The sequence below is a fragment of the Synchiropus splendidus genome, chromosome 3 (genome assembly GCF_027744825.2).
Source record: "Synchiropus splendidus isolate RoL2022-P1 chromosome 3, RoL_Sspl_1.0, whole genome shotgun sequence".
NCBI lineage: Eukaryota > Metazoa > Chordata > Actinopteri > Syngnathiformes > Callionymidae > Synchiropus > Synchiropus splendidus.
The window spans coordinates 28,024,902-28,038,234 of record NC_071336.1 but is presented as its reverse complement, the minus strand read 5'-3'; the positions used below and the strand labels follow the sequence as shown (position 1 = coordinate 28,038,234).

General features: G+C 39.9%; 1 protein-coding gene across 5 annotated transcripts in view; it reads left to right on the top strand.

Moving 5' to 3' along the window:
• Positions 1–13,333, top strand: part of LOC128755329 (guanine nucleotide exchange factor VAV3) — an 82,216-nt gene that overhangs the window by 45,774 nt on the left and 23,109 nt on the right. For all 5 annotated transcript variants that reach the window (XM_053858614.1, XM_053858616.1, XM_053858617.1 and 2 more), the window contains exons 11-16: positions 1,247–1,315; positions 2,242–2,328; positions 2,403–2,488; positions 3,525–3,657; positions 7,926–8,035; positions 10,438–10,539. In XM_053858614.1, the coding sequence (XP_053714589.1) occupies positions 1,247–1,315; positions 2,242–2,328; positions 2,403–2,488; positions 3,525–3,657; positions 7,926–8,035; positions 10,438–10,539 (587 nt within the window). The remainder of the gene's footprint in view (positions 1–1,246; positions 1,316–2,241; positions 2,329–2,402; positions 2,489–3,524; positions 3,658–7,925; positions 8,036–10,437; positions 10,540–13,333) is intronic.

Below are 13,333 nucleotides of genomic sequence, written 5' to 3'. Positions count from 1 at the left end.
AAATTAATGAGTTATTTGCATTTCTTACTTATTTTTGTCTGCTATTAACTCACCAAAATTAATTCCTTGAAGTCCCAGGCCCTGATTATAATACTAATACAGGAGGACAGTGGGGGAAAAAGGGTGTAATGTGGTTGTTTTCTGGCTAAAATTTGACTAACATCCAATAGCTTGGACGTTGACGTCGTTACTCATCAAGTCCTCTAGAGGCGCCGTTGTCCACTATTTTCTTTTGACTTCTATTTCTATTATTGACATGATGATCGTGTGACCAAGAAGATGCAGATACTTTAGCAAGAGAAATGAGATGTGGTTCTGTGTACCTTTTTTCTTGTTAACAAAACAAAACAAAACAAACAAAAAAAAAAAGCCAAAACAAAAAGTCTTTGTGAAAAGAGTTGTTTGGTGGAAAACATCCACCTGCACCGGCTAAAGAATCTGCTGGGTTAGTTTCCCCTCACAACTAATGCCTTGTCACTTCCACGGGTTCCTAGAGTCCCGCTCCCCTGTGGTCCTTTCTTTCTGCCGCTCGCAGTTATTGCTGCTTCCTCGCCACCTCTGCTCATCATTTCTCATGCTCCCTGAACCCATCACGACATGATTCCCTCAGTGATTGCATCATGTTCCGACCCGGCTATCGGTGTGACCACTCCCCGCCTGCGTATCTCTGTGGAGGTGGCAGCCAGTTCTGATAAATACAAGTCTGTCGTCCTGTGCGTGATAATAATGCCCAGGTTGAGCTTGACTGACACCGGGTATATATATATATAATCTACCCACAAGACTACTGCCTGTCTGTTCGTTCATATATATATATATATATATATATAAAATCTACCCACAAGACAACTGCCTGTCTGTTCGTCTATATGAAGGACATGCATGACATCCTCTCTTATCCTCCACCACTGAGGTCTAGATGTCTTGTTTACTCTGCGGCTCTGTGTTGGCAGGCAATTTCAGAGACACACACGCACGCACACACTAAATTATCTGATTCATTTGAGAAGATCCTCTCTGCAATAACATTTTTCATTTCATACCCTCAGCTGAAGTGTTAACTTCACAAGTCCTTCTGCACAAGGTGTAGGGCTGCAGAGAAAGCAGTGATCACACATTTCTCTGTTTTCAATCTTTTCACTTATCAAGTTTGTGTTTGTTTCTGTAAAATGGCGACGGAAAGATGCAGTCCCATAAGGGCGCTAGAGAGTTTAGCATATATATGGTGTGATTTTCTGTCTAACAGGAGCTTGTGAAACACACCCATGACGCTTCAGACAAGAGCAATCTGCGGCGGGCTTTGGATGCTATGAAGGTATGGTTATGATTTCTGCACAGGAACTGTATCAATAGAAGTATCTGTGTTGCCATTTACCAACATATGAATCAGCAACTTAAGCATAGAATTAAGCTGCAGTTTTGTGGTTGAAATCTTCTGAAAGTCTTTTGTTAGGAAATGTTAGTGAATGCAGAGTTGCACTTTAGACTATATATAACCATGAATAAAGTACTCATTGGGATCTTGACAAGCTTGACCATATTTAGTTATTCCTTCATTAATGGTTAATATTAAGAGTTCACACTATGTATCGCAATACTTTGGATACGATCAGTTCCAACGAATAAAGTTTACTTACTGACTTACTTCCAAAGAAACAACCCCTACATTACTCACATTTAAGTAGACTTTTTAATTTAATACAACTTTGCCATTTTATCAAAATATTTAATTTATTAAATTAAATAAGTACATTAAATAAGTAAAGAATTAAGAAAAATGTATTACAATTTAAAATATACATTTTTATTTTGACAGAGTAATTTTGTGTTTATGAAACCCTTGTTTTGTTTTATGTGCTTGTCCACTCACAAAAAACGTCTTATTATATATTATATTTTTTAAGTTTCTTTATTTCTTTTAAAAATACCTAACATGAATGTTACTGTACTATAGTTCAATAAATACTAAATACATTTTGTAACAGATATTTTCTGTCTTTGTTTTACAAATTCTTCTTTGCAGTGTGCAATGTGATTCAAAACATTGATAACTTCTGAGAATAAGAATAACTCTGATCTCATCAATGATCTTTGCACTATATATTTGAAGTGCTGTAGACAAGTAAGAGACATTTAACATATTTGCACAGTTTTGACTGCAGTAAGATCAGGTCATTTCACTTTGTGCCAGTGTTGAACAAATGTCTTTGCTGGACTGAAGAGTTCACCTTGTCTTTGCAGGACTTGGCTCAGTACGTCAACGAAGTCAAGAGAGACAATGAAACACTGAGGGAAATTGACCAATATCAGAGATCCATTGAAAATTTGGTACCACAGAAGTCTTCATTGTGACCTGTACAGCACCTCTGGCTCCTCAGTCACAGTGTTTCTTCCTCCTCTAGAATCAGCCTCTCAGTAACTACGGCAGACCCAAGGGTGACGGCGAGGTGCGAGTGGCTTCAGTGGACAAACGAGCCAAACAGGACAGGTGAGATGATGACAGGCAGCAGGGCGAACAGTAACCAACCTCGGCGACTTAACAACGGCAGATTTGTGATTGGAGGAGAGCCAGAGAATGTGTTGCGTCAAACCAAAATGCACATCTTTGTGTGTCTGCTGGGTCAAGATCAGGACTTCAGGTGGAACACCAAATTGCTGTTTTTGACATCTGCACCGTTGACCCAATTTGGATTATCTTTGCTGTCCAGGCGACATGTGGCGCCCTCATAAGGTCACAACTTGGTTACAGCATTACAATTTGAATTCTAAATAAAACTCCTTTTCTTTTTTTAAATTTCTAACCCATTTTGTTGATATTCATTTTGAAATGTTACATTAAAATAGATAGAGTAATGCTCATTTTAACAGTATTTCTTGCCCCACAAAATAAATTGATACCATATAAGGAGAAAACGTCTCATAATAGGGTACTTTTTTCGTCCAAAAAATAATATATAAGCATACAACATAAATGTTTTCATGGCGTATTTACACATTTCCCCCTTTTTTTCCTTTGTTTTACAATAGTTTAACAACAAAATATAAGTCAAATTTTGTCGTCTTCTGACTTGATGGCTCCTCACATAATGTGGCAATTTAATTGCCTACACCTGCTATAGAATGATAATAATCATCATTATTAATGATAATAATAACAACAATACACCCTCCAAAAGATGATTGATGGATATTAAAAAAAACTACTGAAGATAGTGAAATAGCGCCTGTAATATTTAGCATTCATTCATTTGACAATCTTGTGTTAAAAAGACAAAGAAATAAAGTGATATATAATTAAATAATAATAATAATTTATAATATATAAATAATATATTTGCCCAGTTTATTCTTGTTTTAATAATGTAATAAAATCAAGCTAAATTCAAGACTCCTTTTTTCTGTCGCTTGCATAGAATTACACATAAAAGTTAGAGCAGGTTTTTCATCCTATTTGGTTATCCTCCTGTTTCAGCATCAGTGGGTTCCTTGTCCTCTCAGTAATAGTGACCCGTCTTCCATCACAGGCACATCTTCCTCTTCGATGCTGCTGTAATTGTGTGTAAGCGAAGAGGAGACAACTACGAGATGAAGGAAGTGATCGACCTGCATCTTTTCAAAATCACCAACAACCCGACATCAGACAAAGAGAACAGGAAGGTTTGTGCTGGATGTATATGCTACTTAGCATGCTGACCGGCGCTGACTAATAACACCTTGTCGGATGAAACTAAAGGCATCAGTGACGCTTGGGTTTGTTGTGTGACTGGAAATAATGAGAGACGTGACTCTGTTATTAGCAGCAGCAGCAGCAAACTTCGCAGCTCGTGTTCAGACAGAGGATAATATGGTTTTATTCCAGACTGAATGCGTAGTCTGACGTGATGGTTCTATAAGCAAGGCAGTGATGGGTTCGGGTCAATGTATGGCAATGAAGTACATTCTTCATTGATCCACTGAGAGGGAAACTAGAGCTCTCACTGTCTAGTTATGAAAACAGTGCACAAGCAGAGCAAAACTGGACTGAAAGGTTACTGATCAAGTGGAAGAGTGCATCCTCCTTCCTCCTGTTATTTCAGTGCGCTGTGAGATATTTAAAATAGTGGAAGGCTGGTTTACTTCAAGTTCAGATGTGAAGGTTGCTTTTCAAAAGAATGTGATTTCATATTTTTCTTCCCTTTTATCCACGTAGAATATTTCAGATATGTCTTCATGAAGTTGAAGGACACTCTCTAGACATTCAGATGCTAGCTCCGAGCCGGAACCGTCTGAGACCCACCTGCCCCGCGCCCTCCTCGCCCTTTTAAGAGATGGAGTACACTAGCTGTTTTGTCGTTCTGAATTTTGCTTCATATCATGGCTGGGATTTAAAGGGATAAATTGCGACTAATTTATCACAGACAGTCAATAATTGATAAATCCAAATGATGCAGATGAATCACAAATAAACATTTTTCAGTGCACCACATTATACAATGTGATGTTATAACCAAAACGTCCATGGTGAAGAAGACAAGCTGAGATTGCACTGATGGACGGAACATTTCAAAAACCTCCTGCTAGAAGCACGACAAATAAAGAGTTCACTCTTCACTGGAGCACGCGCACATGCAACCAAAGTATTAGTGGTGGCGATGAGAAATTTAAAGCATTAATTACACAATTTTTCCCTCCAAAAAAAATGTGTTTGACACGAAACATTGAACTTGTATGCTCAATTCAGTGAAAAAACTAAAATCTATATGTTAAACCAGCATATTTGCCGTGCCTGTCCGATAAGAATTGGTGACCCTCATAGCCTACTGATGATGCTGCTCCACGTGTGTCACAGTCGACGCAGCCAGGACTTGAAATCAACAAATCCATGGAGAGATGTGTATAAACTTGGCGATAAGCATTCAATCCCTCTGCCAATCCATGATCAACAGTGACGTCTGTTTACAGCTGTGGCTCTGGACTCTCATATGCATCACAGTTTGCCACCAACAACAACAGAGAACCAGAATTTCAGAGGTGTTAGGTGATGTTTTTGTGTCAGAAAAGTCATGGAAAATTCATGGTATTGTAGATCACATCGAGGGATCCTCAGAGCGACGCTGTCTCCCGGACTGATTCTGCCTCCAACATGTACCTGCCAAGCTTCATGGTTTTGGGCTCCTCTGATGCTGCTGTCACCATAGAAGATGAATTGGCTCATCTGTCAGTCATTTTACTTATTTATTTATCTTCGCCTCACCATTTCTCGTCTGCAGCAGAATGCCATTCTAGAATGTCACTATGGTCTGCTAAATTTGAGAAGATAAAACAGGTTATTACAGTTATTGTTTTGGACTTATTGTGCGTTGAGAGTTGCATTTCAGAGAAGTGTTTTGGGCATGTAAAGTTAATGTTTTAAAGACACACATGTTCTGCATGTTAGCAAGATGAATTGTTGCCTTAAAATATTTGGAAGGTGAAATGCATGCTCTTCTGATACCAACCTACTCCTTGGGTGTGTGAGTCGATTACAAAAGGAAAGGAAATGCACAGTAGGTGAGATATTAAATACTGAGATCATTTTTCATAAACTGTAGTCTTCTGTAGCTTCTCTCAATTAATTGACCCTGTTCTTTAAATGTCGCCTCATTATTGGTTTTAAACTGAACTGGTATGAAACAAATGCAATGCATTTATTTTAATGTCATATTATTTATTATAATTGAACAACCAAAAAATAGTTCATATTGTTCTTCATTATTCTCAATTTTTAATGTTAATAAAATGCCCATTTTTAAGCATCTCTCAATGAATAGATATATAACAGTTTATTCACTTCAAACATACATTAAATGAAATAAAGAGAATAATGTTCAATAATGTACAATCCCCACTGAGCACAATGAGATGGAGTCACAGGAACTGACGTCATGCTGTGTCGGACCGAGTTGGCTTGGTGGATAATGCTAAGAACAGACCCCACAACCCTCAGCCAAAGTTGGCAAAAACGGCAACAAACAAAAGTCTTCTCTTGCATTATAGTTGAATAGATGTCCTCAATGCTAATGTCAGATGTACTCTGAGAGCAGAATGCTGCAATCAGAATGCCTCTTTAAATACGATTGCGAAGAGCCATTGGAGCGTGTCTCACTCCTGACAATCAAAACTGACATCATTACTTCAGCAGATGTAGATGCAAGTGATGAGATAAGATTCCCACCTTTAAGAGCACTGATGTTTTCTCTGATCAATTCTCTGGTGAGCTAACAACAATATCAACATGTGAAACAAGCCTCACAGATGTGTGCGCCTGTTTCGGCACTTGTTCTTTGTGTTTTGTATTTGCCAGTATTAGACCAAAATAGTGTCAGACTGGAACTGTTCGCCTCCTCACACAAGGCGTTATCATTGAATCTCACTTTGGACCTTACCATACACGCACACTTGCCACACTTACGCCCGCACACACTCACTGACGCACACAGGACGAAGACAGAGCGCCAGGAGATGAAAAGTGTTGCCAATAATAATAAGGAATGGAATTTCTGCCATGGCAGAAAACAATGATTTGATAACAAAGATGATGCAAACAGGGGACATCGGCAGGCTCTGATCCATGTCAGCTATTTATTTGTTGAATCGAAGTTGAACACGCATGCATGCGCAGTGTCACCTAGGATATGATGGATGGGGGTTGGGTGATCGTAGGGCTTAGCTTCAAAAGTGAAGACACCCAAGTTTTCCCAGCAAGACATTGGAAAGAAGCCCTTTTGTCATGACGCAGCCTAATTCATTCCTTCATTACTCCCTGGCTTGGTCTGACACCGGACACATTGTGTCTGGCTGCTTTTATTTGCCTTCGCACAAACAGAATGGACTTCATCGCAGACGGTTACGTACCGGGGAACAATATAATAATAACAGCGATTAATGTGTGAACGAGCTTTCGGAATGAGTGTGAGCTACTTCCTGTTTTGATGGAGATGTGGTACATAAAATAGAACAGACATGCGTGACAAATATTGTCTTTTGCTTGCATTAGTGTTTTGCCTGTAGTAGAAAGTGCGAGTAAATTTGAAGTTCATTTACTTATTAAGTTTGAGAAAATCAAAAAGCAACTGTTATTGGACACATTACACAAGTGGACACAGCTGCTACCTCCACCCGGCCTCTTTTCTCCGGCTGCTGCCCCCTGGACGCAAACTTGGATCAATCTATGTACAAAAGAGGCGTTTGCCTTTGGTAAAAACTGCCGTTTAATTTCTGCGAGTAACTTTTTACCATCATAATAAATTCACAAATATTCTATACAGTATTCAGAATCAACACAATTGTACATTAGAGTGACGTGATATTTTGTTAGAATATCCCCAAATATTTCCTCGTCTTCGTTTCCCATCCCTGCAACTCTCTTAAGTAACAAAGCGAAAGACAAAAGCCTGACAGCTCAACAGACAGACAAACACCTTCTCTAACAAATTGGAGGCAACATAACATCTTTGCTGAGCTAACGTCTTAGCATCCGCTGGGAATGTTTTTCTTTTCTTCCTTCATTCATTGGACAAGACAAGTGTCAGGAAACTGCAGCGAGGCTGGATTTTAACCTTCAGAGTGAAGCTCAAATAGTGGTCTGGAAAGCACAAACAAGAGCAGCTCGCCGGCGTTTGGTGGTGCCGTCCTAAACAAGCGTGTGTGTTCAGACAGACAGACAGTGCTGGTGTTGGCAACACATTTAAAGCTGGTTAATTTTGTGGTTTAATAGTGATACGGAACCGCTACCTCCCACCACGGTGACAGTTTGTGTCTCTGAGTTCTCCTGAAAGTACCCCCTGTTTTACTCTGAACCCGTTTGCCTCCATCTGTCTCTGCACCTCTCCTGCCACCACGTGTTGTTTAGCTTTCCTTATTTTGTTCACATTTTAAATTGGCTCCCTTTCTCTCTCCCCCTGCAGTGGTCATACGGTTTCTACCTCACGCACAACCAGGGCCAGAATGGCTTTGAATTCTTCTTCAAGACCAAAGAGTTGAAAAAGAAGTGGCTGGAACAGTTCGGCATGGCCATGTAAGTGTGTGTGTGTGTGTGTGTCAGCGAGAGTGTTTGTCCTTGAGTGTGTCCTTGTTTGTGTATCTGTTGGTCACAGCCTCTTCATGCTCATGTTGACTCTCCTACTCCTCCAATCTGAGACTTGATTTATGAGACAAAGTAACCAACATAACCACCACTTCCAATGTTGACTTTCTCCGAGTCGCTCATTTCCACCCATACTTATTTTATCGATCTAATTTAATAACATTTTTGTATTGTAAATGTAGTTGACAGTAATGTGTCCAGTTGAACAGCAGGAGGCTTTTTCCACAATTCATCTCCATTAAAATGTAAATATATTATTGGGATCTACTAGTTTTTATTTCAGACAGACAGGTAAAGTTTGACGCTCATGTTACCTCTTTGGTGGAATCAATAAAAACAGCACATTTTTATTGATCCACACAAGTACTGTCTGTGACGCTGGTCAAACCAGAATATTCTAATGAGTATGACGGTACCTCAATCGTCATATTTAGACAATGTCAAAGGTTGAGCTTGTATCGTGTTTACTGAACAACCCCTCCTCAATGATCCCACTAGCTGGTGCCGCTGTCTTGCTTATGCTACCGCTTCTAACATTAAAACACGCTTGTGTCTGCCTCACTGTGAGGGCTTTTTCCAAGAACCAGCCGTGTGTGTACTCTATTTTCATCAGCCGTCTTCTGAAGCTCTCACAGACAAAAAGACTTGTGCGTAACCCCCACTACAGATGCAATAGCCCAAGGGGCAGCGAGCGTGTGTGCGTTCACTTCAAGCGCATCCCACCAAACTATTTACAACTCTCCCTTCCCACTTCAAAGAAGTGAATCAGTGAATTGCCGGTGAAGCAGGCTGCTGTGCGCGAAGCTGCAGTTATGAGTGTTTTCTTTGAATTGACATTTTGCTGCAGAGAGCAAAACTGTTACGCAGCAGTGCCGGGGAATGGTTTCAATCTAGCCTGGTAATTCTTGATGTGTAATTTGCAGAACAAAGTTTCTCCAACTAATTTTGTTGGGACAGAAACACTGTTCCAAGAATCACACACATTACACTGATGTGTCACACAGTGTTCAACGGTACAGTTGTAGTGGAGACCCCCTAACCTGAAACTGAGTCGAGACTAGACCAAGGCCCAGTCAAGACTAAGACTTTAAGGGTGAGACTGAGTCCAGAAGAAGACTTTAAGGGGCGAGACTGAGTGAAGACCAAGACTTTAGGAGCGAGACTGAGTCAAGACCAACGCTTTAAGGGGTGAGACAAAGACCAGGTCATACCAAGGCTCCGGCATGACCAAGACTTTGAGGGGCAAGAGCAAGTCAAGACCAAGAACAGAGCGTCCCAAGGCCTGGACTTTAAGGGGCAGACATTGTGTCAAGACTGAGACGTAAGGATGCAAGACTGAGTCAAGACTACACTAAGACCAGAGCATATCGAGGCTGAATTATGACTAAGATTTTAAGCGGCCAGAGCAAATGAAATCCAATACCAGAGCACACTATGTCCAGATCAATCTTGCTTACTACACTACTAAACAGAAATAAACGTTAAAGATTGCAACAAAGATGAGCTGCAGAACATTTGGTTATGAAATCAAAACAAGTTTAGTTTACTATAATTTGTTGGTAGTTTGGCCTGTAGATGTGATGTCACGGAACCTTACTGCAGCCAACACTGGAAATAGTCAGGTTGTTTAGCAACAACACAGCAGCTGTTCAACAAGAACAACTGGTTTTTATTAGTTAAGTAAGGGGCTGAGTCAACACTGCCTCCAAATTCGGAGTCAAAATTCATTCATTCTCTGACACGTTTTCCCAGTATTCCAGTGTTTCATAGTGGGTTGTGTTGCATGTTTTTGGGTATAACTGACTTGCGGAAGTCAAAAATCTATAATTTGTTTATTTATTTATTTGCTATAAAGTTTGTAATATCTGCATGAAGAGCTTTTTTGCCGGTTACATTTCAAATAAGTTTCTTAAAAATGCAAGGAAGGATTACTATTCCGGACTGCTATCTGAATCCAAGAACATTTTGGAAGATTGGTCACATAACAACTAGTGATCGGCAGTGTGTTTTTATTCTCTTGTACGTGTGTTTTGCAAGCAAGTTTAGATAGATAGAGCTCATTGCGATCAATGGTTTTTAAAATTGGTTTAATACATGTAAAATTATATACATAATATAAATGTAGGGCAATAATATTGGTTCAAAAATGGGTGGAAATGAGTGGCTCGGTGGAAGTCTGCACTCTGAGTGAATGAACAGTGACCATGACCATTACTGTAAACGATAGTCCTTCAGCACTGTTCGACTTGACGTGTTGCAATAGACTTTTGAAAACGTGAAGCGTCAGCAAGACTAAGCTTCCACATCTCTGAATGCAGTTCTGTGATTTCCAGATCCAACATTCATCCTGAAAATGCGACCAACAACTTCCACGAGTTCCACATGCACACGTTCGAGCGAATCACCTCGTGTAATTCCTGTCACATGCTACTGAGGTAAGAGCGTCACACGCGGGCACATGCACCATGAAGAAAATCACAAGAGCTGCTTAAATAAAACAAAGACGACAGGGAGACTGCTTTGTTCGCCGTCGTACACCTGAAAACCCGCGTGCAATCAGCTCCCTTCTTCTTTTCATTTCATCTTTGTAACTCACTCGTCTTTGAAGAAGAAAGAGGGTTTGACTCTTTTATTTTGGCTCTTGTCCCAAATCTTTTTTTTTTTTTCTTTCGCAGCCATGGGAGAACATTTGATGAACTTGAAACAGAAATCTTGCCTCTTATCTGACAGACTCTAAATATCTAATTAATCCTTTAATCACGGGCCTGATGAGTCAAGTGATATCAAGAGCCATCTGTGGATTTCAGATGTGTTGTTGTCGAGTTGTTTGAATGGAGAACTATTCAGATAATTCTGGACGTCCTGAGATGTTGCCAAAATAACAGCAATGAATTTAAGTCTTTGTTTCTGCCTTTTTCAAGGCTGGACACAAACAATTTGATCCAAGATTTCAGAAATATTCTGAGTACGATTTGTGCAGTCCGGTCTGTTTATTAACAGCCACATGAGAAGGAAAGAGGTGCTTATGTATTCAGCACCAGGGTTTCATGAATCATTTTCACTGATGAAAAATCTTGAAGGCACCACCTACTGTGGGATAGTGGGATGATGCAACAAAGTGCTTCCCAAAAAAGTGTTCTATTTCGGAGGAGAGTCTACCACCTGCCTTATGACACATTTGCCCAAGTCCTCGGACCAAATCCAGCCTTGTTTATTTGTGTGACATGTTGAAATGTGGGTCGTTTGCTTTAAAAATAAAAATAAATAAAAAATCTAGACAAATTAAATGTGTATGGAGAGCAAAAGAATTGTGTCAGTGTAAAGAAGATGGGTTTAGGTTTGCATTTTGACTCAAGAAATTGAGCTAACTATGCAAACTTCAGCCTCAAAGGCAAACATGTTGCCCTGGAATCAGACTGATTGTGTTTATTTTCAGACAAAAAAAAAACATTTTCAGTTGTAAACTGTTTTGCAAATGCCACTAAGACTGTCTTTTAAGTTGGGCTGTGCTTTCTGGCTTTTTTTCCTGACAGAAAAAAACTGCTTTTGCTTGAACTTCAATTAAAAGCATTTGTACAGAGGGATTTCTCCCAAACCCCGCTGCACTGATTCTTGATCGGCAACATGAATTCAGACTCACTCTGATCCTGCTCTGAACACTTCGCAGGTATTTCCTGGAAATGAAGATTCATCCTGTAATTACAGGAGAAAACACACAACAAGAACAAGGGACCTTCTTGTTATCGTAGTAGAGCGTCTGCTGCATGTCGAAGCGGCATGTGTTCTGCTTCCACACGCTCACACTCAAAAGTTGCTGGAGCAAATCAGTGTGGCTGATATTGCATAATTTACTATTTCTGTCGCCGCTCGATTGAGCTCAGCTGACAGTCAAGCAAACGCACCATCTTTCCTGTATATTTCGCTCCGGCGGGATCTATTCACTGCACAATAGAGGAGACTTCAATTACGTTGTCATTGACGCCTCATTAGGAGTTATCCTATGTCCCGCGCCACAGAACAACAACTCAAATCCCAAGTAGATGTGGGAAACAAATCACTCCATTCTGTCCGAGGCAAAGTTGAATAGCAATTATCTTGCAAGGAAAGGGAGGCCTCTTCCTTTCAAACACCGTGTCTCTTTAATAAGCGCGCCTGAGTGGTAAATGACAGCTTTTCACTGATGCTTCTCTGCGAGACTACATGTGTTTATGAGAGAAACTTTCACGCACGTTTTCCTCACAGTATTTATGAGAAGTCAGCCGGCGCTCATTTTGGCAGGTTGAAACTTGCAAGGATTGATTTTCACTTGAAATAACTGTGCTTTAATCGGATATCTTTCATGGGAATAATGCAGGAAATCCTTTGGCTAATATTTTCAATATACTACGGCTAAGGGACACTTTTAAGAAACCCTACGTCTGGCAGGGGTGACTACGGTTGATGAAAAGGTTAAGATAAGATTACATGAATCATTTTGAAGTAGCTGCTTGTTGCGTCAATTTGATTTACTGTAGTTTGGTCTTTTGTAGCTTGAACCTCTTCTTTAAAGGGGCCATATCCAGCTCATTTCAGGGCCATTTATAATGAAGTTCTTTTAATGAAATACTGAGGGTGCAAGGCTGCAAGTTTTTTTTCATTTCTTGCCTTCTTGAAGAGATATATAAAAACTTGTCTGAATTAAAACGATTTAATGTTTAATGTTTTCACATCATGTACGCAGAAGGTCTCATCATTTTGATGACAAATTCATTGTCAATCCATGTCATCGATATCGGCGATCAGCACTCTGGCTGATCGGTATCGGCACAAACCCTGATCAAAGCATCCCTACCAAATCAGCACCTCAAAAGTCATGTGTTTGATGCTGCAACTTTTGCCATGGTTTATGTGTGCAATAAACTTTCATGAGGAAAACAAATCGTGGCAGAGAATCGTGATGATATTTCTTAGCTAAAAAAAATCATGATTCATATTGTCCTTTACCAGTCCTAGTAAACACCACAACCATGTTTTGAAGAGGTCCTATAAATGTCAGAGGCTGACTCAACTAACTTTGACTCATGTCTTGATCAGGATATTCACCACAAGTCTGGTCCTGGTCATACCTCAAAACTGTGTTGTGTTTCTTCAGTTGAAACATAAATCACTTTCCAAGAAAAACAATATTCAGGAGAGGAAATAATGGCGAGGCACACGAGTCCATGCTAGTTCGCTACGTATTAATCTGAT